Source organism: Protomyctophum bolini (assembly GCF_963924005.1).
Source record: "Protomyctophum bolini genome assembly, chromosome: 23".
NCBI classification, from domain to species: Eukaryota; Metazoa; Chordata; class Actinopteri; order Myctophiformes; family Myctophidae; genus Protomyctophum; species Protomyctophum bolini.
Window position 1 is genome coordinate 1,634,198 of NC_137884.1, and position 26,795 is coordinate 1,660,992.

General features: G+C 42.0%; 1 protein-coding gene across 1 annotated transcript; it reads left to right on the forward strand.

The window, feature by feature from the left end:
• Window positions 1-66: 66 nt before the first annotated feature.
• Window positions 67-25,594, forward strand: scyl2 (SCY1 like pseudokinase 2). Its single transcript, XM_080757225.1, has 18 exons — window positions 67-190; window positions 3,571-3,767; window positions 3,980-4,137; window positions 5,002-5,146; window positions 7,504-7,653; window positions 9,064-9,285; window positions 10,938-11,054; window positions 11,499-11,624; window positions 12,365-12,541; window positions 15,009-15,131; window positions 15,751-15,864; window positions 17,074-17,206; window positions 17,486-17,604; window positions 17,910-18,010; window positions 18,313-18,382; window positions 19,874-19,951; window positions 20,456-20,575; window positions 21,312-25,594. Exons 2-18 carry the CDS (start codon window positions 3,591-3,593, stop codon window positions 21,903-21,905), a joined length of 2,724 nt encoding a protein of 907 aa, XP_080613351.1. The 5' UTR covers window positions 67-190; window positions 3,571-3,590; the 3' UTR covers window positions 21,906-25,594.
• Window positions 25,595-26,795: the final 1,201 nt, after the last annotated feature.

Genomic DNA, 26,795 nt, shown 5'->3' on the forward strand with positions numbered 1-26,795 from the left:
CCAACGAGATTTGACAAATTTCCGGAAGTGTAGTCTGGGTGGCTAGCATGCTAAGCTAACTGGTATCGGTCCGGTTGTAAGAGATGGAGTATGTGTTGTTTCACAGCTCCCACTGACAGCTGTAACACTTGATGTGACCGGGCACGCACTCAGACAAGCCGACAACAGCGAGGGTTTCTTGGACACCAGGGTAAGCATGGCCGAGCTGTTGGATTCGACATTTTGGTGGATACACACATAGATATATATGGATACACAGGCGGGCTGTAACTGGAAAACGTTTAGCAGCTGTGTATCGTTAGCTCGTTTAGCTAAAGCGAACCGCTAGCTTGGCCACAATTCCTGCCAGCCAGCCAGTATATGGTGTAACTGCGTTTTGGTTAGACAGCAGAAACATTGGTAATATTCTCCAGCAGCTAGAGACTAGAGTCACCAAGCCAACCATCATCCTCACTGTTTACTTGATGTGTTTATGCAGGTGCGCACACAACATGTGATACCATATGACTCAACCAGACATGACACACTACTCTCTCTCTCTCTCTCTCTCTCTCTCTCTCTCACACACACACACACACACACACACAGAATATGGACAATGTTTTACTTAATTTACTGGATACTTCTATTACATTTTGTAATGATATTGTGAATTTGTGGGGATGACTATTTGCACAAATATTTACACAGGGCTAAACGTTTAATACATTTGGCCAATAACTAAGACAGAATAGTCAGGTAAGTTTAGTTCATTCATTCACTTTAAACCCATGAAAAGGCAACATGTTATGCCATATTATAAGATATTCAAAACCCCCAGATATCGGGCTCGATCGCCAACAACTACATTTTGTGTGATTTTGAGATGTTCAAGCTATGTTTTTAGAGTCATCAGACTACAATAAGTCATGAAATGTCCAATGATATCTCAATATATATATATATCTATTATATTTAATTGGGAGGAGTGACAGTAGACTACTCACTTGTCCCGATTTGTTTCAGACAGAGCATGAGTACAAGTACTTAATTTTTAGTACTCGCCGGTACCGATACAAGAACTTTATTTTCGTTGAGTAACCACTTATTTTACCCCCTTTTTCTCCAATTTAATTTCATTGTCATGCCTAGTTGCCTACACTTGTCAGTTGTCATTTATGCTTGTAGATCAGCTGTTTCTATTGTTGGGTCAGACTTGCTCCCGTCAATTGGATGTTTTGGTTCTCGGGTCAGAGTATTGAGGCCGCTACAGAGTACTTGAGGGTGTATCAGCCTGAGTAACCGATACCAGTATCTGTAATCTTAATTAAACAATAATCTTCACACACTGACATTGTTCAGCTGACCGGTAGGAAATAGTGGCTGTAATACATGTCACCGACTAATATCCACTGAATTCACATCATTTTTAAATTAATGTGAATCAGTTTGATCTGTAGGGAGAGACATCAGAGTGTCACTGATCTGATATAACTTTGTTTACATGTTCGTAGCTGTTGTCAATTGAAGAAAACAGTCCCCAGTGCACAGTAGTGCGACACAGGCAGATAACTGCATTTGTGAGATAATCTGCCACTGCTACTTTTGAAAGTAACGGAGTGAAGGCGTGTTGACTACTTGTTCAAAATTGTCACAAGTCAGCCCAACAAATGTATTGATGAGCCTAGTCAAGAGGAACGATATCGGTACAGTCATGCTGATGAATTCTTTGAGGCTTATTTCACAACTCAATTTCACAATCTTGAAATCTTGCATTGTCTCCTTGAGCCAGGGAGGATGTAGACAGATGATGACAAAAAGCGAGCTGACAGCTACTGCTAAATTCTTTCTGGGGTATCTGTTCTATTGCTTTCCCCTCTCCTCCTCCGTTTCAGGTCGACTTGGCTCCAGACCAGTCCTCACACACTTCTTTATAGCTGTTGGCTTGGCAGTGGCTCAATCAGCATTAACTGCTGATGTGGTGTGTTAAATTAGAATTAACCATTAGAACCCCAGCATCCATATCTACAAGCTCATTGACACTTTGTGGCGTGAGCTTGTTAGCAAATTATTGATTAATTAATGATTTGATAATTGATAACCTTGTCAATTGATTAAACGGTTAGTTGATAAGCAGCTTTTTTTTTATCTCAATAAGGTAAATACATAAAAACATAAATGACGTTTTGCTGATATACAGAATGAATTCAAATGGCATTTTATATTCCTTACTCAAATTATATTTGAGATATAGGGCCGGGCAATGGCGTCTTTTATGAGGAATGAAGTTAAATGAAAAGTGTGTCACGTCATTATGCAAAAGCACAGACGTTTCTGTGGCTACCAACTCCAAGGTGGGCTGCACTTTATGTTATCCGGCCCATATGTGCATTCTGCGTTCCTCTGCCACACGTGTGCACACTGCACAGACAGCATTACTAGCTCAGTACTACTACTAGCTTATTCACCGAAAACTGTAGAACTAGAACCGCAGAATTTTCAATGGATTGTTAAGTGCCCCTCAACAATAGTGTTGTAAACGCAGTGACTGGCTGTGGTTTGGATTTTAAATGGATCACAGCACCTATACTGCATGCCTGTCTGTCCTGGAAGGGTGCACCCTCTTGTGTGGTTCTATCTTTCTATTCCTGTCCTGTGAAGGTCTTTTCTTGGGTATTTTTCTTAAGTTATTGTTACCCGGTTGATGAGGATGTAAATTAGGTGTGTCGTTGAGTATCGACTTTACTGGCCTCTAACGAAGTTCCATGTTTAACAAAGGGATGTTTGTATTTGGTTTGCTTCAGCGCTGCACTACCAGTCTGTCCCTGCAGCACACGGATGTAGCCCCTTAAAGAATGTTAATACCAGTTTGATGTAGTTTGTCTTCTGGCATCACAGGATTCTTCTGACGTGCTTTGTTGTGAATGGTCCATCAATGATGCACTATTGTAGAAAACTCCAGGGTTATCTTCCTGCCCCCCCTCTGTCTTTTTCAGTAATTGTGTGTACTGTGTAGTTGAAGGATTTAGATACCGATATCACAATGTGGCTTATATTTTCAAAATCATAGTAGGCTAAACAATGAAATTGATATTCGCTGCGGTGGATCTCATAGTGATCACTGATGTAGTTCTGGGACACAAAACCTAACCCATTTAGACCTTAGGTTGATGTAAAAATCCAATCTAAATTTTAATAATAATAATAAAAAGAAAATGTTTGGCTCTGTCCAAAACTATTATACTTTTCAAGATTCAAATAAAAATATCAAAAGTAGCAGGCTCAACATTCTGTGCTGTGTGAAGCATTTTGAGCTTCTAGAATCCTAGATCATCTAGATAGGCCACTTTTGATTATTTTGTGTGACGCTGTAGTATTATTATTATCAAGTAGGGCATTCATTTCAGGAAAATATATATATTTTTTTGGAGAAAATAGTTTTCTGCCCGACAACAGCGATGTATAACAACAACTGAAATGACCAACTTGAAAGGTATGCCAACGCGTAACATGGGGGGTTAATAATGCACAATTTCCTGTGTTGAAACGGTCCACGTCTTCTCTGCCCCCCCACATCTCTCCACGTCTCAGCTGCCACGTCAGGCTCAAACATGGAGTCCATGCTGAACAAGCTGAAGAGCACCGTCACCAAGGTGACCGCTGACGTCACCAGCGCTGTCATGGGCAACCCGGTGACGCGGGAGTTTGAGGTGGGCCGCCACATCGCCAGCGGGGGCCCTGGGATGTGCTGGAGGATATACAACGGCAGTAAGAAATCCACCAAACAGGTGTGTGTGTGTGTGTGTGTGTGTTTGTGTGTGTTTTGGTTCATAGTCCAAGGTGTTGTTTACATTCCCATACACATGATGCAACACACTTTGTGTCAACATTGTAGGCAGTGAATTCAATGTACACTCAATTGAGGGTATAACAACAGAATTGGTTAAATGGAGGAAAAAGCTTGTTTAACCATTTTGCTGTTTTGCTATTCTCTCTCAAGGAAGTGGCAGTGTTTGTTTTTGATAAGAAGATGATAGATAAGCACCAGAAGTTTGACAAGGACCAGATCATTGACTCACTGAAAAAGGGGGTGCAACAGCTAACCAGATTGAGACATCCCCGCCTGCTCACAGTTCAGCATCCTCTGGAAGAGTCGCGGTGAGTACGCAGCCTTGCACACACCCACAAGCTTAATTGAAAACGTGGCATGACTTTTCTATCCCTGTGTGTATGTGTGTGAGAGAGATTATGTGCATGTGTCCGTGCATGTGTGCATAGAAGCCATGTCCTGATCAAAAGACTGTGCAAGCCTGGCTACTGAATAATACATAGTTCCTGGAAGCAGAATAAGGCTCAGGCTCTTTCCTACTCTTCTCTTCCTCTCATTATGTCTTATAATAAGCTCACTTTATCACATTACACATTCTAACTTTGAATATATGTAGGTCAGGGCTGAGATGAACCAACACCTTGAAGAAGACTTTGTCGAAACGTTGGTTGGTTTCGTAAAAAGAAGAAGAAGAAGAAAGAAGAAGTTTCGCATTGTGGCTATGAGCTGTGCGACCTCCTCTCTTTAAAACAGGGCTGAAATGAACCAAAACCTTGAAGAAGACTTTGTCGAAACGTTGGTTGGTTTCGTAAAAAGAAGAAGAAGAAGAAAGAAGAAGTTTCGCATTGTGGCTATGAGCTGTGCGACCTCCTCTCTTTAAAACAGGGCTGAAATGAAAAATAAAATATCACAATAACTAGAAGGCCACCTTTTTATATTGATACGATATCTGTATGCCAAATTGTGTATTTGATGTAGCCATGTCTGCCTTCTCAAGTATTTGGAACTCTTGACTTGCTTGCTTAGTGCTAACAACATTGTCTATCATAATTCATCATATTTAAAATTGTATTTGTTATTAATGTGCATCTTCCTGTTCAGATCTCACTTGTCCCGTCAATGGATTCGTTGGGACTCGAAGGTTGACTCACTGAGATAAAACTGATGCATTATTTCTCTGCTTTCACTTCTAGGGACTGCCTGGCGTTCTGCACAGAGCCCGTGTTCGCCAGTCTGTCCAATGTACTGGGCCAGTGGGACAACCTGCCCAGCCCCATTCCCACCGACATCAAGGAATACAAACTCTACGATGTGGAGACCAAATACGGTTTACTGCAGGTGAGAGTATATACAGTACAGAGTAGACAGACGGGTAAAGAGAGACACAGACAGATGGGTGGGCATGTAGACAGACAGTCGGCAATTGTGTCGACACTGAGATACACATTCTGGTATTCTAGAACTACCGGTAGACGCATGATTCCCATTTGCTCCAGTGATTGTGGGAAGCCAGTGGTTAACAAAAGAAGACTGGTTGTACTGGTCAGCCTTTCAGGTATTGTGAATAAAAGTGGTTACCGGTAGTAAGAAACTCCTAAAACACTTAAAGGGACACTTCACCCTTTTTGCAAAAAAATATATGTTAATGACGTTTAGGAGCTTTAGAACACTTTCCTGGGGGTCTTTATGTGTGTAATATGTGGTTTTAGATATTATAGATTGTAGCAGTGAGCCTGTTGTCTCTGATGTCATGGACACTGGGCTCACTTCCTTCCTGGACTACTTGTTGTCTCAGTAAGACAGCTCTCCCCCCTATCCACAAGGAGGAGCAGTGCACCAAAGAATTATGGGAATTGTAGTCCAGGAAGGTAGTGAGACCAGTGTCCATGACATCAGAGACAACAGGCTCACTGCTACAATCTAAAATATCTAAAACCACATATTACACACATAAATACCCCCAGGAAAGTGATCTAAAGCTTCTAAACGTCATTAACATATATTTTTTTGCAAAAAGGGTGAAGTGTCCCTTTAAGGGGCACACCCATCGATGAATGTTTATTGAGCCGACCAGTATGGTTGCAACATCTAGGGTTCGATTTCCTTTCATGGAATGTGTGACGAAAATAAAATACTATACATTACATACTGTATTTAATGAAACCCTAACACACAGACATTGACCATGGCGGTAGACTGATTCTGAGCCTTTAAGTTTCAACACTACATAGCCAATGTGGAGGTATTCATTCACATACCATGCACGTTTGAAGCCAGTTGAGCCTGCCCCGATTCCAGGCCCCACCTTCTGTGTTGAGATGTGAATTCCTGACAAAGCTGTGTTTTATCTGCTGTGAAATGCGTTTTAATTGTGTCTATATTTGCAGTTGGGCCTGTCACAACAGGACACCTCTGTTAGTGTGACAATTATGTTATATGTTTTCCTTGATTCTAGCATCATAGAATTAATTGTGCTTCATACTTTGTTTCCAAAAGGGCTGGTGCCAGCCTTTTTGTCATCACTTTGTTAAGTAATTGACATGATGTAAGACATTCTTTTGATCCTTTAATACGCAAAGTTTCATAGAATTTCATTCCTCCAAACTATTGTCTCTGCCAGGCCACTGAGACCAGACGACCAAAGGCTGGAGTGTATGGCCCTCATTTATCAAAGCGGCGTACGCCAAAATATGGGTGCACGCCGGAATTCCTGCAATTTCCGGCATTTATCATTTACGCAAAACCTTGAACTTGAACGTGAGAGGAGGAGATGTTGCAAAACAGCAGCGTGTGTGTGGCTGTGTGCGCCTATTTGTTATTTCATTCATGGTTCACATGCCGATTCAGGTTTTCGTTCACTAATATATTGTTGTAGGCTATATTAAATGAATACATACTTTAATCATTTAATATAGGCTACAACTAACAACACACAGCAGGGGCGTAGCGTGGATCAAATGATTGACTGGGCAAATTAGCATGGAGGGGGTGGGGGGGGGATTAGCGCATCCCCGGCCGATAGGTGTGAAGTGTGAACGGTTTGGGGGACCATTTTAAAACAAAGGCGGCTTGCATGCTGTGGTTTACTAACCAGACATTTGCATGCACAAGGCTCGAAGTTAAACTGGGCCAGCTCTAAACTGACTGGGTCATGGCCCGTGGCCCAATGGACCCCACACAGGGACAATTGCTTGCAATTAAGTTGCGATATGTGCGTTTGTGTGTGAATGAGAGCTGGGGGGGGGGGGGGGGGGGGGGGGTGGTGAGGCGGGCAGCAGGAAACTTTTTTTTATTGGCTTTTGTTTTTGCTTCATCGTGTAACCATGGTATTCATGGGTGTACTACAAAACCTACACTCGAATTTGGGGCAGATTTTACACTCAATTGATAAATGAGGACCTATATGTTTTCACCCTTTGTCCACCTGTCCGTTTGTGTGTTTACTTTTTCTGTGAACAGCTAATCTTCGGCACCATAAGACTGATTGGTGTAAAATGTCCACTTGTAATAGCGCCATGAGGAGGCCATTACGTCCAGATACGGATTGCCCAGAGCAGCATCTGTGGGCAACTCTGAACAGGATGAAATGGACCTTCAATGTTTTTCTTTTGTGTGTGGCTAGCATTAACATTTTCCTCCGTTACTTGTTTCACCCTCTTGCTGTTTGAATGACACCCTCTTCCTCCCCACCTCAGATCTCTGAGGGCCTCTCGTTCCTCCACAGTGGGGTCAAGATGGTCCATGGGAACCTGTGTCCGGAGAACATCATCCTCAACAAGAGTGGGTCGTGGAAGATCATGGGCTTCGACTTCTGCATCTCCTCCATCAACCCCTCAGATGCCGAGGTGTGTGTTATGAACGGGGAAAATAGCACTAAACGTAAATCTTGTAATGGTTTGTTCACCACCGTGTAGATAAAAAATAGGCTGCTTTGTAAAGAGAGGCTTTTATTTGAGTGTGGCTATTGAAACGGTGATAGAAGAGCTTACTTTTACTGACGCCTATAGTCCAACTTTGGGAAGAGCAGTGCTACCACAACTCCCAACTTATACAGTGCACAGTCTAGAAAAAGTATAGACAAACGTAGCCTTCATCAGCATTATGCTATCGCCAATGAAGGCATAGTGTGGAAATGTGTACATAGTTCAGTATGCTGCCGTGCCCAGAGGCGTATCTACAATAAGGCGAGGGCAGGCGTCCGCCTGTCCAAATCCATTTCAAATCCATACAAAGAGGACAAAAACAAGACCTGAGAACTATTAATGGACAGCTGATTGGCCGTTGCGGTAGAGCGCGACCCTCAATCACCCATTGGAATGTAAATGCATGCCTTTCAGCCTTTGTATCCTACTCGCCTGGCAGGTATATCTCTTTGAAAACCTTTAGTGCTACGATTGTGCGTGGGGATACGACAATTAACACATGATCTTGCCTGCCCAAAACGAAATTCCTGGATACGCCATTGGCCATGCCACCTTATTAACCCATTTTGGCCTGACCTCGAAATAATAAAAAAATCTTCTAAATCCTCCAGTTTTCACGATTTTTCAAAAATAGCAGACCTACAAGCTCGTAGCACGAGCTTGTAGATCTGCTCTTTTTCAATAGCTAAATTATAACATAATGTTTAAAACACCAAAAGGGATTCCCGCCCAAAATGGGTTAAAAGTTACTGGTGGACAATCCGTGAGCACTGTTATATTCATTAAAACAAAGATGCCACAGCTAATATATGGAATTGACTTTAAAGCAAAATCTGGGACTTATTTTAAGGACTATAAACTTATTCCAATCATTCTGTGTGGTAGATTATATAAATACAATATAGCACCTCCGCAGTAGTTGGAGGTGCTCTCCCTACTCTTCCATTGTATTGGTTAACAATGTGCACATTTTTATTTGACCCGGATAGGACACTAGCTGCCAGTGCCACCATCTTTGTTGAAGTTAAGTCATGGTTGCAAGGCAGATTGTAGCTTTAACTCTTGGTGAAATGTTTTGTTATATAAATTATCGGCACAAACCCTGAAACATTTTTGGATTCACCAGGCCTCCGTTTGAAAATGCTTTGAGAACAGCCGTTTATTGCTTAATGTTGTTGCATTAAGCCTAATATACGGTTGCCCGCCGTTCTCACACACCAAACCAAAAAAATCCGCTCACAACGTTGTGAGCTTGTAGATCGGCTATTTTCGAAAGCACGCCCAAGCAGTAACTCTGCACTCACAAACTTGTCTCACCCCCCCCTCCTTCAGCCTAAGTACAAGTGCAAGGAGTGGGAACCCAACCTGCCCCCGCTGTGCCTGCCCAACCCAGAGTACCTGGCTCCCGAGTACATCCTGTCCGTCAGCTGTGACAACGCCTCCGACATGTACTCGCTGGGCGTGATCATGCACGCCGTCTTCAACGAGGGCAAGCCCGTCATCCAGGTCAACAAGCATGACATCTTCAAGAGCTTCAGTAGACAGCTGGACCAGGTAAGAGAGGCACGAGGGGATGGATGGAAAGACCAAAGGGTACGGTTTTTTTTTTGGGAAAGTTTTAGGACGTGTACTTACCACGTGGCTGCTAGGAGGCCGAGCTGTCTATCCGTTGGTCCGTGGCTAATCTCGAAAGCCACTGGACCGATCAGCGCCAGATGTCTCAGTGCAAAGTCAATGATGTCAAAGTTGCGGGCAGCGCACCCCCGGCCCGCGCCTCCGCCTCCCATCTTCTGCGTGTGTGTGATAGTGTCAACACAGACAGATGAAGCCCTGCTGCTGGCTCCCATTTGTTGAAGAGACATCTATACATAATCAAATTATATTATAATGCTTAAGCAGATAAAGTAGGCTATGTACATATAACTACAGGCATTAATAACTACCGCATATGTATGATTTAAATAGCCTAAATTTAACAAACGGGCTTGATTGACATTTGTAAATAGCGTATGTCAATACAAAAACTGCTACGAGGATAAAACCAGAAAAGCACTAAGGCTTCTTTACATCAGGTATAAAGTGAAAGGAAAACGTGACAACGGTATGGAAAAAAGGGCAGAAAAACTGGGAGGCGGAGGCGAGGGTGGGTGCAATTCAAGTCTTCGTGGTTTGACATCTAGACCAATTCCTTGTGCCACTTGCTTGAACAACCCTGAGGCAGTGAGGTTCACAAGCTCACTGCCACTCACTGACATGAAGGGGATGCAAGTATGCAACCATGTCTCACACATGCACACACACACACACACACACACACACACACACACACACACACACAAATATGAATGTGTTTTCTCGTAAATGAATGCCCTAGTTGATTTTGTGTGACTACAGCGTCACACAAAAGTAGCAGATCTACAAGCTTGAAACGTGGCAATAAACACAATCCTCCTTCGTTACTCTGACTTCCACTTTGTTATGATCTTCCAGGGATAGCCGTAGAATTAGGGGCGGAAGTCGCTAGGTGCATGGCGATTTGATTCTGATTCGGAGGCTTACGATTCCATTCGTTCCGAACGATTGGGCTACAATCCGATTACGATTCCATTACCGATGCATCGTGGTGCCAATGCATGATTTGTTTCCCCCTCACCGTGTGACTGATAAACAAAGTGCTTTCTAATGATCCATAATGAAAACACATGAATTTACTTCGTTATCTTGTATCGCTAATATAAAAAACTAATGGAAGAGATGTGTCACTGTGAACTATAAGGTTATATTTAACATCAACAATTGCAGAAAACTCACGGGAAGATACACAAGTCTTTCTTTGTAAATCGATTAGTTAATCGCGATTAATTTAACCCATTCTGACCGGGCACCCATTTTGGTGTTGGCATCATGTTATGCTTTAGCTATTGAAAAATAGCAGATCTACAAGCTCATATCGCGCCACCGAGTGGCGCGATACGAGCTTGTAGGTCTGCTATTTTTGAAAAATTCGAAGAACGACTGACATTTTTAGAATCTGATCTCAGGTCAGAATGGGTTAATCAGACCAGTGTGTGTCCCGTGGAAACCTCGTATGAATCTGATCTCAGGTCAGAATGGGTTAAGAATTGATTAGATTTTCCACCCCCTATGTAGAATATGGGATGTGATGCTAATGCTGGTATATTTCTCCCCGTCTGTCTCATCTACAGTTAAGTAACATGCCAGCTGCCACGCTGAAAAAGCTTCCAGAGGATGTGCGAGAACACGTTAAGATGCTGCTCAGTGTCACGCCCACCGTTCGCCCTGACGCTGATCAAATGACCAAGGTCTGAATCCTACGACACACACACACACACACACACACACACACACACACACACACACACACACAGTTCAGTCATAGAATTCAGCATGTCTTCTATGGAAGCATGTTGCACACCGAAAATAGATAATAGAAATATTTGTCTTGCTGCTAACGCATTGACATTCAGACATTGTAAGCTTGTAGATAGCCTATTTTACGGTTATCAGTCATTTTTAAGATTAATGGGTATTTGAAGTGGTCAAACTAGAAACTTCAAAATCTGCATTTTCTTCAACTGGATAACTGTATGGCTACCAAAGTATCACAATTCTACATGTACAGTATGGTTCTTATTGTGTGGGGGGCTAGTTTTGTTTATCATATCGCAGATTAAGAAACATTTTTCAGCTGTGAGATTAATTGTTTTCCATGTGTTGTGTGAATCCTTTTGCTGTGTGTAATGCAGATCCCCTTCTTTGACGACGTGGGCGCTGTGACCCTGCAGTACTTTGACTCCCTGTTCCAGAGGGACAACTTGCAGAAGTCCCAGTTCTACAAAGGCCTGCCCAAAGTCCTGCCTAAGCTTCCCAAGGTAGCCACGACTTAGTGACTATAAGAAATGGTGAACAATCCCTACAGTACGTTTAGACAGTGGTGTAAAATAACTAAGTACATTTACTTAAGTACTGTACTTAAGTACAGTTTTGAGGTATTTTGCCCTGCCCATGCTCTGGGCCGATATTAGCCAATTGATCACACCTGATCACCCCTAGATCTCCATATATGGAACTGGCCTGTTCTGGCATCACAATGATGTTCTGACAGCTGCGTAGACTCCATATTTGGGCATGTCTGACAAAGAACTCCATATATGGGCGTAAAAGGGACACAGACATCGTTGTAGTAGTCCAGTCCAGTGCCTAGCCGAGCAACGGAAGAGCTGTCATGAGTAAAATATAAAGCTTCCGTTTTGTCTTTACAGTCGCGCAAATTTATTCTAATATAAATATAAATCATCTAAGCATATATAGCTTGTTGCTTATCAGAAAATAATTAAAATGTAAAGATATTTTAAAATATATTTTCGTGAGCGGAAATGGCCTTACTCTGATTTCGGGAGGTGTAGTTCCACACTAGATAATTCGGAGATTTTGGAATAGTTAGCTATAAGAGACTAACCAGTGAAAATGTGGCGCAAATCCTGACAGAAAACTCAGGGTTTATTTGCCCTAATGTCTGTGCGAACCCGGGCTTCTGTTCCTTTTAAAAACACACAAATACAATACAAATGGATTATTGAGAATCCAACCTGAAGCAAGTTGTTTTCCTCAGAGAGTGGTGGTGTATCGTATCTTGCCGGCGTTGACCTCGGAGTTCGTCAACCCAGACATGGTTCCCTTCGTCCTGCCCAACGTGTTGCTGATCGCAGAGGAGTGCACCAAGGACGAGTACGTCCGCCTCATCATGCCTGACCTCACACCGGTCTTCAAACAGCAGGAACCTGTCCAGGTACGCATGCACTCTGCGCACACACACACACACACGCACCCAGGCGTGCGCGCACTGGACAAATCAGACAAACACTGAGGTGCAGGAGCTGCAACGAACATCTGTTTCCACAGCAATGATTTTTTGCGACGTACGTGATGTAAACTGCTGGGCTTCCACGGCAGTGTGTTTTTTGACACACACACACACACACACACACACACACACATTTTGGGAAAATGCTTCAATTCATTATTGTGAATGTGAACTGGTGTTCTCAATCTCGATGAATGGTTGAATAAAGTTAGACATTCGGAGTTATTCGAATAGAGTTTTCCAATGACATAATTTTTTTTTTCAGTACAGTCTTTACCCAACTAATAACTAACGGCTCTCATCATCTCTGAAGAAGAAAAGACACTCAGATGTGCTATTTGCTGTAGATAAAGTTTGATTGATACTAGGTTGTGGTTTGTGCATGAGTTTACACAATTCTAATCCATTAATGGAATGAAATATTTAACACTTTTTGCATGATATTGTTTGTCCTTGTGTAATGTGGTTGTGGTTTGTTTGTGGTTGACATAGTGTTAGTCTTTGCTAACCCAGAAGTTAATATCGGCAATCGCCATAGGTTCTCTTCTCGCAATGTCTCGGGAATGCATTGATGATGAGATGAGATATACTTTATTGTCCCACGAGGGGAAATTTGTCTTGGGCAAAAGTGCATTTGTACTGTACATACATCAACGCTTTTTAAAACAGACAGACAATACACAGTAGCAGCAAAGTACAAGTCACAAGAGAAGTGCAAATTGCAATAAGAGAAGGTATATAATAAAAAAGTGCTAGAGTATTCACAGTTTATAGTATCACAATCACAGTAAAGTGCAATAAATAACTGATGAAGGTCAAGAAGTCCCTTCCCCACTAAGAACTGTGAACTTTGTGGCGGTTGTTTAGTAGAACAATTGAAGTGGGAACAAAAGAAAGTTTGAAGCGGTTGCTCTTGCAACGACACGCTCTGTAGCGTCTACCAGAGGGTAACAGCTCATACAAGGGAATTGAGGGAATTTCATGGTAGGTGGAAGGCATACAACCGCGATGCAGTTTTTGTTGATGCCTTCAGTTTGTGATAAATCAAGAAAATAGCTAAGCTATATACAGTAGCAAACAAAAGCATACAGTATGCTGTATGTACACGCATTGTTCAACAAGACAACCTCCACAGATGGAACACACATTTATGTGATTTGTGAACCACACACACACTGTTTATGAACCATATTCAGTTAAAGTTGTACCGTATAACGTATTAAATAAACTTAATTTTGATAAAAAAATCATTCACTAGGATATGTTTCACAATGTCCATTCCACAAAATGGTGTTTTTATTTTAATGTTTTTTTTAGTTTTTTCTTTTTACAACTTCTCTAATCAATACTATTAGTCGTGTGTTTGTCTGCCCCTGACATTGTACATTATATATTATTTGTTATATAAGCATAGCGTTTCAGACAATGTAGTTGTTGCCTTCAAAAAACCATGACTGTGCAGTGTTTCTTTTTATCCAAAAAAAAAAGAACACTTAAAAGCATACAAATTAATGGTTTTAGACATTAACTGGTGTAATTTAACAGTATGTGAAACTCCCTTACTGTATGTTGACCACAGACTTTATTTCCGGGATGAATTGAAAACCCTACAAGGAAATCTGACGAGGTGAACCCATGACTCACTCACTTCTGGGTTTTGGCGCTACAAACCGTAACACTATTCACAGTATTCCATCACAGGCATATCTTGGTCGGCCATATAATAGCCAATGAGCTGTGGCCTTGCACCATATTGTAAAACAACACATGTCATGAGAATACTATGAATTGCATGGTTCATTGTAATAACCTACTACTGTATGCAGCATGCTATATGTGGTTACTGTATGTCAACTGTTGTCTTTCTCTCTACTTTTCTCTTCATGCCCTCTCAGGCTAGCAATATGGTGAGTGGTCGCTGCTTCCAGTAGTGTGTATTTAATATATAACAATTAGGAATTAGTTACTAAAACCAATTAACACTTTGTGAGCCCACGCAACACTTTCAAAAAATCATTTTCACCTAGAAACTCCATTCACACTTTTTATAATTCAGCTGACTGTGGAGACACATGCTGGAACTTTTTACTTTGAAATGTTTTATAGTTTCTGAGTTATTTAACTTAAACGCCCAATGCATTCTAAATGGCAATAACACAAACTTTGGCACCATGTATTTCCTTTTTTTTTTCCAAAGACGTCTTGGGCACAGCACGCGGGGTGTTACCAAAGACATACACAGACGTCTTGGGCACAACATGTGTTAAATTGTTCTTTCAACACTCACTACTTCATTCTTCATAAGGATATTTAACTCGTGTGTCTTTCATATTCACCTCTCTTTGTTTTTTTAATTCCACTCATTACCTTTGCCCCAACCATGCTGTTCCAGATCCTGCTGATCTTCCTGCAGAAGATGGACTTACTGCTGACCAAAACACCACCAGAAGAGATCAAGAACAGTGTCCTGCCTATGGTCTACAGAGCTCTGGAAGCTCCCTCCATACAGATTCAGGTAGAGGCTGAATTAGGGTGCTTCAATCCTAACCACGGTCTGAGCGTTTAGTTCGGTTAGGACATTGCAAAAGTCTAGGTCAAGGGCTGAACTGATCTGGCACCTTTTCTTATTTATTTTGTATGTTGGTACAGATTTCAATGTTTTTTGTTTGTTTTTTGTGTAATAAAATATAATGGAAGAAAATTAATCCGATTTTTATTATGGATCATTAGAAAGCACTTTGGTTATTAGTCACACAGTGAGGGGGAAATAAATCATGCATTGAAATCGAGATCGATTTATAATCGAATCATAGCCTTCTGAATCGGAATTGAATTGAATTGTCAGATACCTAGAGATTTCCACCCCTTAACAAATACTGTAGGGTATTGTTACTATTGTATAATAAGTGGTCGTCTCCATTGAGGCTACATTTAGCTTTGATTAACTGTCTTGTTGCTGTGCATACAGTTTGTGGACCATATCCAAATCGTGGCCACAATTTGAACATGATGTATCTTTTGAGCGCCACACACACACGAGTCTTGGAGCAACAAATCCAATCCAATTCAAAATCATCCACACTGTCTATAGCCAGAGTGATATTAATATAACATCCTTGCCTATGCCCTGACAGGAGCTGTGTCTGAACATCATCCCGACGTTTGCCAACCTGATCGAGTATCCCTCCATGAAGAACGCCCTCATCCCGCGCATCAAATCGGCCTGCCTCCAGACCACCTCGCTAGCGGTCAGTGCCTCTTTCTGGCCATCCGGCTTCACTTTTATTCGTTCGTCTCTTCTTTCTCTGCTCTTCTCCAGCCGAGGGTTGGAGGTTAGTCAAACAACCTCCTGTAGAAATGGATTTAAGACTCGTTAAATATCTAGTTTTCCTGAGTTCCTCTGGTAGGCTGTTCCAGAGCCTGGGGGGCCTGGGGACCAAATTAGCCTTATGACTCTCCTTCAATAGACCCTGACCAGATGATGTAAGAGTACGTGCAGGCACATGGGGTTCAAGCATATTACATAAATAGCTCGGAGCTAGAACATTAAGAGCTTTAAAAGTTAGCAATAAAATCTTAAAATCTGTCCTGAACGAGACTGTTTACATTATGTATCTAGCTAGCTGGCCGGCCTGTTGCTAGCATAGCATGCACGTCATTGACAAGTACAAATGTGCAATTTGGAAAACGGCTTATAGCCAATAAACATTTGAACCCATTTTGAAAACTTGCAAAAGTGATTTGCCCAGAATAGGGACGGCAGGATGAAAGTTGTCAACATGCAGAGAAATAAAATGATTTTTATTTTAAACATTTCTGGTGCATAGGTACTTTGTCTGTGTGATGTAGACCTCTGTTCCTCTCTACCCAGTACCCACCTTTATTGTAGGCCTTCTTCTACCATGCAAACCACCAACCTGGAACTCCTACAGACTCCAAGACCTGCACTGGCACTGCCGCCCCCCTCTTTATACTCGCCTGCTTCTTTTGCTTTCCTGTTAACCATTATGCCACAATTATTGCATAATCGCAATTATTTCAGATAATCGCAATTATTTTTGCATAATCATCAAACGTTTGCAGGTTGAGAAATGTCCATACATTTTTCAAAAACAGCAGAAATAGCAGATCTAGAGAAGCTTACAACACGTGTTGTGAGCTTTTTTGTATATTATTTGGAGAAAAAACATATGTAAATTATAAAATGTGTCAGTGATTTCTTTGTATATTCAAGCTATTTGCCCTGTGCAATTTCTGATTACGAAGCCTAAAAGGCAAACGGAAATACAAAATTGTAACGTTCCAATGTTCAAGGCAAAGAACACAATTCCATCGTTAATCACAATTAATCGTCAACTTAGATTTGTAATCGTGACAGCCTTTAGCCACCGTTTGACCGACTCCGTCACTGAAAGTTTAGTGGTGCAGCACTAAACCCTAGACATTCTGACTTCTAGGTGCGGGTGAACTCCCTGGTGTGTCTGGGGAAGATCCTGGAATATCTAGACAAGTGGTATGTCATCGATGAGATCCTGCCCTTCTTACAACAGATCCCCTCTAGAGAACCAGCTGTCCTCATGGGCATCCTGGGTAAGAAAATAACCGAGCGTGTGTGCTAACTATTTAACTGAATTCTAACTGCCTGTTGTGAGGAGTAGGTGTTGAAACTTCACACGCCTGGTGGCAAAGATTTTACGTCGGATGTTTCAAAACATCTTCCACACATTTACAATGCCAGGATTGGAGGTGAAAATTGTCAAAGGCAAAAAACGAGTGACAGTACAGTTTGTTTTCCCTTTGCTAACCTCAGATATTGAGACGGATGTATGAATGATGAATTGGAGTTTTGGTTGATTAAAATGTACCCAGGGATCTACAAGTGCACGTTCACCCACAAGAAACTGGGTATACCGAAAGAAAACCTTGCCTCTAAAACCCTGCCGCACCTCGTCTCTCTGAGTATAGACCACAACCTCAACCTTAATCAGGTACACACACACACACACACACACACACACACACACACACACACACACACACACACACACACACACACACACACACACACACACACACACACACAAAATACCATGTCTGAAATCCATCAGAATATCACCTGCTGAAAGTAGCAGTTATAGCTTTACTTCCATGTGGTCTAATCATGTGGTGAACATCAACTTAATATGGTTTTTCCAGCTCTCCTGGTTCATTAAAATGTCCCGTATCTTTATCACATCAGAACCATATAGAATTGATCAGTCGATGGATTGATGCGACTGCCTGCTTGTTTCAGTTCAACGCGTTCATGGTGGTGATCAGGGAAATGCTGAGTCGTATGGAGGCCGAACACAAGACCAAGCTGGAGCAGTTGCACGCCATGCAGGAACAGCAGAGGTTTGTCTAATCATTCATACTGTACAATATCAATAAGGTAGAGAAGTGTGCTCTCCGTAAAGGACCGAAAAGCTGAAGCCAGACCCGAGAGGCCAACCTTAAAATCCACAAATAACAAAAGACATTAGGTATATTTTTTTTGCTTTTTACCCAATTTAGTCGTTATGCCAGTTGATTCCTCCCCACACAATGCTGTGTGTTGGCACTGTTGTGCACATAGGAATATGTGTACCGGTAGTTACAAATACCCCCCCCCCCCCCTCCCCCAGGAGTAACTTGTTTGGTCTCTTCCTTGATAGGAGCATGGTGAGCTCGTCAAACCAAGGGAACCAGTCAGAGGAGAACAAGAGGACCCCCAGTCCAGGAAATCAGGTGAGGGGTCAATTCCTTCAGAGACAGTTAGGTGATAACCTACTCACCGCTAACCTCGCCTCACCAGGCTTTCCACCGCCTCGGAGGAAAGCCTGGTCTCTGTTTCAAAAGTCCGTATGATCCGAGCTGGGGCCGGATGATGTGGTTACGTCATGTTGTAGTATTGTTTTGTAGTCGCCAGACAGGATGAACAGGCGGCAACAACTTCCTTTTCCCTCTCAATAAAAGCTCTCGCTTACGAGAGCTTTTATTGCTTTTATCAGGAAGCAACAAACAGCTTCCTGTTTGTTGTAGGCAAACCATTGCCTATACAACATGACGTAAGCATATCATCCGGCTCCAGCCCGGATCATATACCGAAATGAAATGGTGCCCAGGCTAACTCACCGCAGTGGTTGGAAAAAATACATCATGACGTCACTTAACACCCCGAGCGGCAAGGACAGAGTTCTCCGTTCAAATCCATTAGTAACGCCCAGTGCTCAGGACGGAGATTGATAAAAGGATGGAGATTCATTGATATCAAAACCGATCGCATCGCTCCACAGGCTGGGAGCGTCTGTTGCGCAAAACAATCGATGTTATTTTCCGGCGGGACGTCGTCGACATTGTTCCCCATTTTAGCCGATGAGACTGAAAATCTTAAAACGTGAATAACTCTTGATCTAAAATCATAATGTCCAAAGCAAAGATTATGTGTTAAGACGGCCCATCGCGGTCGCTATAGTCGCGTTAGAATTAATCATACCTCCCGTTGTTGTCGATCGGGAGTGTTTTGGCTACATCTCATCTAGCAACTTCAGCTACATCCGGGATAGCGCCTGGTCTGTCGCTAAATGTGCTTCGCTGCTATATAAATCGCTGGGCGCTCTGATTTAATGGATTAAATAACCCAGGGTGTTCGGGGTGTTAAGCCGTGGTGATAAGCGGCTCACCGCTCACCCCAACACATCTCTCTGTTACGTGTGTTTGAATGTGTGTGAACGTGAGGCCTACATATGCCATGCCATTGTTACATAATCGCCTGATCGCAAAGTATTTTGTATAAGCATCAGAATCGTTTTCCATTCATCCGCATTAATTCTTCTGAATCTGTTCGTGATGAATATTCACAAACAGATTCAGAAGAATTAATGCTTTTTTTAAAGATTTTTAAAAAAATAGCAGAAATGACAGGTCTACAAGCTCACAACGTGTCACATTGTGATGTGTTTGTGAGCTTGGCTATATATTGGCTAATTTAAAATTGGAATTATTATATTACATTTTGGACATAGTACATTATTTATTTGGATTATTGCCGGTACAGGTGATTCTCAGTCGTTATGTTATGTCTGCCCTGTGCAATTTTTGTTTACAAAGCCTCAAAGGAAAAAAATCGTCAATTCATAATTCAAATTTCATGTGACAACCCCAGGCATAAAGGAAAAGGCTCAGAAGAATAGACGATGACATCACTGTGCCAGACTGACAGCCTCTCTTTGCTTTCAGATTGACGATATGTTTGGCAGCACAGGAGTCAATGGAAAAGAGAATGGACCGTCGGCACTAGCCTCCCAACCAAATAGAGTACGGAGACTTCATGTTCATGTATTTACTTGCACAAATTAACTCTCATTCATCCCTATTCTGGAGCAAACATTCAGCGAGAAGAGACGATCTACAAGCTCACAAATGTTTGCGACATGTAGATCAGCTATTTTTTCGTGAAGAGATTTGATCTTGAGGGAGTTGGTAACACACCATATAGAGTAGACCACTGAAGTCCTGGTCGTCACTGCCGCTAGATGGCGCTATACGCCTGGTTTGTGGGGTTCTGTTGAAATCCCCACAGGGGGATCTTTGATCGACTGTGTTAGAAACATAAACAAATCACCCCGACCATTTTACTCATATGGATATGAAGCATCGACTGAAGGTGGAAATGTACAAATATACCCAAAGAGTAACACGATTATGTATTCTATATAGAATCCAGCTGGATCATTTTAACTTTAATGGCTCTTCTTTAAAAAGAAAATACAAGGTTTTGTTTGATCCATCTGTCCTGCTGTGCGTCTTCTGTCTGTCCAGATGTCTCTGACTCTGGAGGAGAAACAGCGTCTGGCAAAGGAACAGGAGCAGGCAGCTAAACTGAGGAACCAGCAACCCTTGAACCCCCAGTCAGTCAAACCAGCAACCAGCACCACACAGGTAGAACACACCATCTTAGCTGTCCATCGTGTCTGATGATGGCGCTTGCTTGCGCGCGCGAGCACACACACACACACACACACACACACACACACACACACACACACACACACACACACAGAGCTGCTGCATCTGGAGCAGGACCCCTTCCAAATCTTGCTGGAGTGGGCGGTTTGTAAATACGTGCAGCCGGCAATGGGCGATTCAAATAAAACAAATCTTGTACTGTCCAGCAATAAACCAGATATAGCGCCACGCTGCGCACCTGAAGCATGTAAGGTCTTGCTTTACCATAGCTTGATATGAACACATTTATCTCATGGCTTAATGCAGAGGAGAATTTAATTTCAAAATGTTCCCGACAGGTGTGTAATGCATCTATTTAAGCAGTAAGTCCAGCCGAGTCCACTGTTTCGTTGGCCGTGGTGCTTGGATGGCTGTCTCTCTTTCTCTCTCTCACACACTCTCTCACTGTGATTATGATAATGTTTTTGCATCCCAATGGAAATAGTATGCGGTACAAGATGGTAATATTGCGGGACTAAACAACATTAAAAAATGTAGTTGCGAGCAGGAGCAGCGTCAGTGCGTGTCGTCAGAAGTGAAACAGGGCGGGAATGGTCAGAAATCCAGCGGGCGGGAGTGGGACTAAGAAAACATTGCCTCGCAGGGCTCGAGTATACATCACACAAGTTCATGTCCCCTGATTTTCCATGCTCCTTGTTTTGTGTGTCAGGCTAAGGATCTAACCAGCAGTCTTCTCAACAACATGACGTCTCTAAACAGCCTCTCATTGGCCAACACACCTCGGCTGCCGCCCGTCCAGGGCAGCACCTTCCCCAGCTCCACCCCCATGGCTGGCTCCATGGCTCCCCAAGTCTCCAATGGCTTCAACTCAACCATGGGCTTCCAGGCGGGGGCCATGAGCATGCGCCCCCCAGGCCCTGGCCTCTACGGGGGCATGGCCACTACCACCAGCACTCCGAACTTCACTGCCCTCAGCCAGAACCAAGGGCCCCCGGGACAGACGAACAGGGCCCCCGACATGTCGGCCTTGGACAATCTTTTCAGCGGCAACAAGGCCAAAGTCAGCCTCAACCAAATGGGCCCAGGAGCCGCCACCCCTTGGCTCAATCAGTATGGATCCGCCCAGACCAATCAGACTGCACCGTTAAACATGGGAGGGGTGCCCAGTGGGTTTGGGATGCAGGCCAATCCTTTTTTTAGTCCACAGAACTTTTCACAGCCCGCTCCGACCCCTGGTGCAAACCCAGGCGGGGTTAAACAGAGTGCGTCTGTCAACAATGATCTCAAAGACTTATTTGGCTAAAACATAGATATAATTTAACTAAAGAGACGGGATTCAAAAGATATTATTTTAACTACTGTAGACAAAAGAGCCTTGACTTCGTACAGAAAAAGACAGTGAATGTGGTGAAAAGAAAAATAATCAATCCTTGATAGGGTGTTGCTGTATGTATTTTTGATCTTTTCTGATCTGATTTGAATCGAATTTTCAAAGCATTTGTACGCATTAGCCTGTTAAAACGCACTCGCCCCTACTACCCCCCAGCCGAAACTACTAAAGATGAAGGGAGTTGGAAGTTCTTACTCTACTGTGTTCCTAACGATGCTGGACTTTCATACTCTTTCTACTGTTAAGGATCTATGAAAAGAATGTAGGGGTGTGCAAACTGTGCATACATAAAGCGTTAAATATTTCCAGTGAAATTTTATCTGGGAAATTCTCTAGGGCTCTGTCCCCTCATAGTCCTTACTTCCTATGACTATCGATTTAGAATCGGCCCTAGAATGATCTTTTTAACCACTTTCAACCTAGCATCCTGACTTTAGGTAATGTCGAATGAATTTGAAGACATTTTCGGCCACATGACACTGTCGTACGACAACGTATAAATCAGGCTTGGGTTGGGTGGTCAACTGTTGCTCTCATTTCGGAAGATTTGGGACTGCTTTGATCCTCTTTCTTTTTAAAGGCATGCTTGTCTGAGCTTCATGTGATAAGGAAGAGATGAGGACAGAGTACAGTGGGTGTTACTGTAGCTACAGTCAAGCTGATATATCGGTCAGTATTTGACTCTTCCTTTTCTTTAACAACATCGGTATATCAGCAATTATGCAGCGTGTGTCCTGATCTTTTTTTCTCTCCAAGATCATCCAATCTACAAGCTCACGCGTTGCAATGTGACGCATTTAGAGCTTGTAGATGAGCTATTTTAGAAGACATTTTTAATACAGCTTAAAGTGGTTACATAGAATTTTGTTTCCGTTTATGTTTTATCTATCAAAACGATTTACTTATTAAAGGTTCTCGAGTAGAAACTTTAATCAAATCTACATTTTTCAAGTTGATTAGAAAGTGTAGCAGTTTGAGGGTGGTTTAGGACTCTCCAAAATCAGGGTCGACATATAGCACTGACTGGTTGAACCATCGGTACGGGGTTGACATCTAATGTCCTGCAGCTTAAATCCTTCAGCTTAAGACTAATAACAACTACAAGTTGTTGGCTTTTAGATTTTACATAAGTTATTTTTGGCTATAGCAGCACCCTTGTGCGATGGAATATACATTTTGCTCTAAAGGCCATAGCTTTTTAAAGACCTTAAGAATGAAATGTCCTGTCTGGTCTTCATTCTTCCTTTAGTCTTGCCCTTCACCACCTTGTCTTGCGTGGTCAGATCTACCGTCTTACATGATCAATTCCAGCGATGGAGGGTCTGTCTGAATCATAAGACGGCGTGTCCTGGTTTTGCCAGAGGAAAATCTCAGGTGAAATCCCTGATTGGCTGCAGGGCTGTACCAGGAAAGCAGTCTGTCTCACTTTTTATTTTTAGCTTGGGGGTGGTACTTAATTAACCACTTTCAACCTGGCATATTATGTGCATGTCATGGGTGAAGAAAAAACACTTAATTTTTTTTTTAAATGGCACATCTACAAGCTCAATATGTTGTGTGCTTGTAGTATTTTTTTAACTTCGTTTTGAAATTATTTTATTTATTAGTTTTTATTTATTTTAAAATGGGGCTAACAACTTGTTGTGCCCCCAGACCCAGATGCTTGACTACTCACCACCTCGTTGCTTGCGTTAATCAAGGAGTGAGTCTGTGAACACGAGCCCTGCATTCCCTTCAAGTAATGGAACCTTTTTTGAGCATTTCTTTTTGAAAGACAGGTTTTTTTTTTCTGTTGCAGTTTTTGTCTGTTTACTCTGTGAAGGGGGTTGGGGATCACAGCCATTTCACATCACTTGAATGGCTAGAAGGGTATCCATTGGAATAGTTGGATGTATGTATGAAGTCAGTCTGTCAGTAGTGTCTGTCTCCTCCTGACCTTCTGAAGGATGCCTGGAGATCTATAGGACCACACACTGCTTTAGACCTTAAGCCTGATCTATACTTTGTCGTATGACTCACCGGAAACACTTGTAGATCGCCTATTTTTGCTGAGCATCGCGGTCATACGACCAAGTATAATTATAAGGCATTAGGCTGTCGTGCCTTATATGGCAACATGTTTTGCTTTTCTACGGCAAAGTTTTACAAAATACAAAATAGTATCTAATTTTGATGTTTCTCCCCCTTGTGGAGCATTTCACGTGCTGAAGTTGTCTTTTTGTTGCATGTTACTGAACTGACCACAGAAGATAGAATGATCGATCTTTTCCACTGATTATTAATGACCAATATTTATGAATTCAACTCACTCATCACTTGACTTGCTATGATAATTGCAAACCTTTTTTTAATATATATATATATATATGAATCATTCGTGTATCATATCAAATGATGTGTACAATGAAGAAACCGGCTGTCTTTATGTATTTTGAGTTGAGCACTTTTCAGCTTATGGGGCGACCTGTGCTGCTGTTGAATACTATGAATTATATAATTATAGTTAATTTAAAATGCAGTGCTCTGTGGGGGCCTTGGTATTTTTTTTTTTATGTTCCTGTGATAGCGACAGAGGCCTTAGAGTGGCGTGCAATAATCTTTATGGGTGGGCGAGGGCAACGTGTGACTTGATTGGCTCCAGTGGCCTTCCGTTTTGTTTTCTGTTTTCTTCAGTTGCACTGATCTCATGAATCAGTGTATGGGTTAGTAAGATTTGCAACACAGATTGAATTGGGTGTTGTTTTTACCTCTTTGAACTATACCATCTCAATTTTGGGCATGCATGTCATTCTAGACAAAAGGTTTTCCATTTTATTCTTGGATAGCAGCTATACAAACGCCCAACATGCATTGTTAGCTTGTAGATTGGCAGTTTTCGCAAGTACGAGACACTTATAAAATAGTGGTTAAGATGCACCTTGTATTTGTTATACCGATCTGTTAACATGCTGAAGTAGCTCAACTGCTTTGAACTGGAGGGAATTTTACTGTATTCAATTGTTACTCTTACAGGTTGTGCACACTGCCTGCATGGCATTGTCATTGCCTTGTGAATTATGAACCACTTGAACCCTGGGGAGAACATTATGGTCAAAATAGATCTATGGATCTGCTATTTTTGGCAAAGACATTTTTGTATAGAGGAAAAATGTAGTTGGCCTAGTATACACCTGTGGGGGACACCAGTCAATAAAGGACCACTCTTTTTAAGTTCTACTCTTTTTCTCCCCATTGGTCAAGCAAGACCTCAAAGTAATTTCTTATTGGATGAAGGTCAAGCATGACCTCAAAGTAATTTCTTATTGGATGAATGCAGTTCACCCTCTGCTGTGATCGTCCCCATTTGAGAATGTATATCACAGATAATGAGAATATCACAGAATGGATATTGTTTTCCGTTTTTATTTTTTGTTCATCCTGGTCAGACTCCAAAGCATAAATCCTATTCTTATACAAGAGTTCTGGTTGTTTGTATACTACTGCTGTCATAATGTGTAGTGTGAACTCTTATGAACCTTGTAATGTGTGTTTTAAAGGTGATTACATGAGGTGGTTCAGTGAAAATCTGTACATATATATGAAAAATACACAATCTAATATTCTCACTGTTTGGTCTTTTATTCATGTGACAGTTGGGTGATGGTTTTATATGCACTGTCATTTGAAAGATCAAAGGAGGTTTTTATACTTTTTAATACAGTAAAAGGCATTTTAACCACGTGTCACGTGAGCTTGTAGATTACCTTTCTTTGCTGTAGAGAGGGGGGAAAGCCTCACAAAATATTTCTTGTAACCAGTGGAATAATATGATAGGAATAGGAACCTTAAATTGTTCCTTGTTTTGCTGAATGGGGACCCTGAACCCTGTTTTGGTGTTGGGATCGGGAACCAGGTCCAACATTGAGGAACCAAACTCTGTTCCACTTCCATCACATTTGGAACCGTTTCTTGAACCAGTTCTAAAACGTTTTTATTTCAAGGACCACCATAATGCAAAGTTATAGTAGCCTGGCTAATAAGCCAGACCAAAATGCTTGCCAGCGGTGTGATTTGAGTCTGGCTTATTAGCCAGGCTTTAGTTAGACCCAGAAGGGTCCACATGGAACCCACATGGAACCCAGAAGCGTTAGGGTTATTTTTGATTAATTGAACAAGGTGGACCCTCTTGTAAACAATTGTAATGCTTTGAGTCGTCCACTCACAGTTAACAGTCTTTGTATTGAGTTGTGCTTGAAATGTACTGTAATTCTGCAAACTGTTAATAAATATTTCAATCAATCAAGGATACCAGCTCTACCCTTGTAGGCCTACCCCATGAGAATTGCTGATCTAGAGATGATAGCCTACAGTACTGTATAAATAACTTAAAGGATGTTTACAAACCTTTAAATGCACAAGTGTTTCCTAAATTAACTTAATTAAGCAGTCATCGTCTGTCTCATGTTATTCTTTCTTATAGAGAATCTGTATACAAGATCATTTCAGAGTTCAGAGAGTGAGAGAAAGACTAAACTAACTAGTTAACTTAACTGTCTACATTAAAACATTTCGCAGGGGCGAGTTATTATAACTTAACTTTCTAAGTCAATCCTTCGCCTCGATCGCTTTAAGATGTTGACAATGCCTAATGTGATCACACTTTGTACTGTTTTAACGTGATAAAAGTAAAACACTCGGTGTGTTTAGTACCAAAACACAGTCAGTAGCATATACTCTCGGTCTGGATCAGGTCGTGGAACTGATTTAGTGACTGCAGACTGCAGTGCGTCTGTCCGTGCAGTTTTCCAACTTTTCCGGGACTTT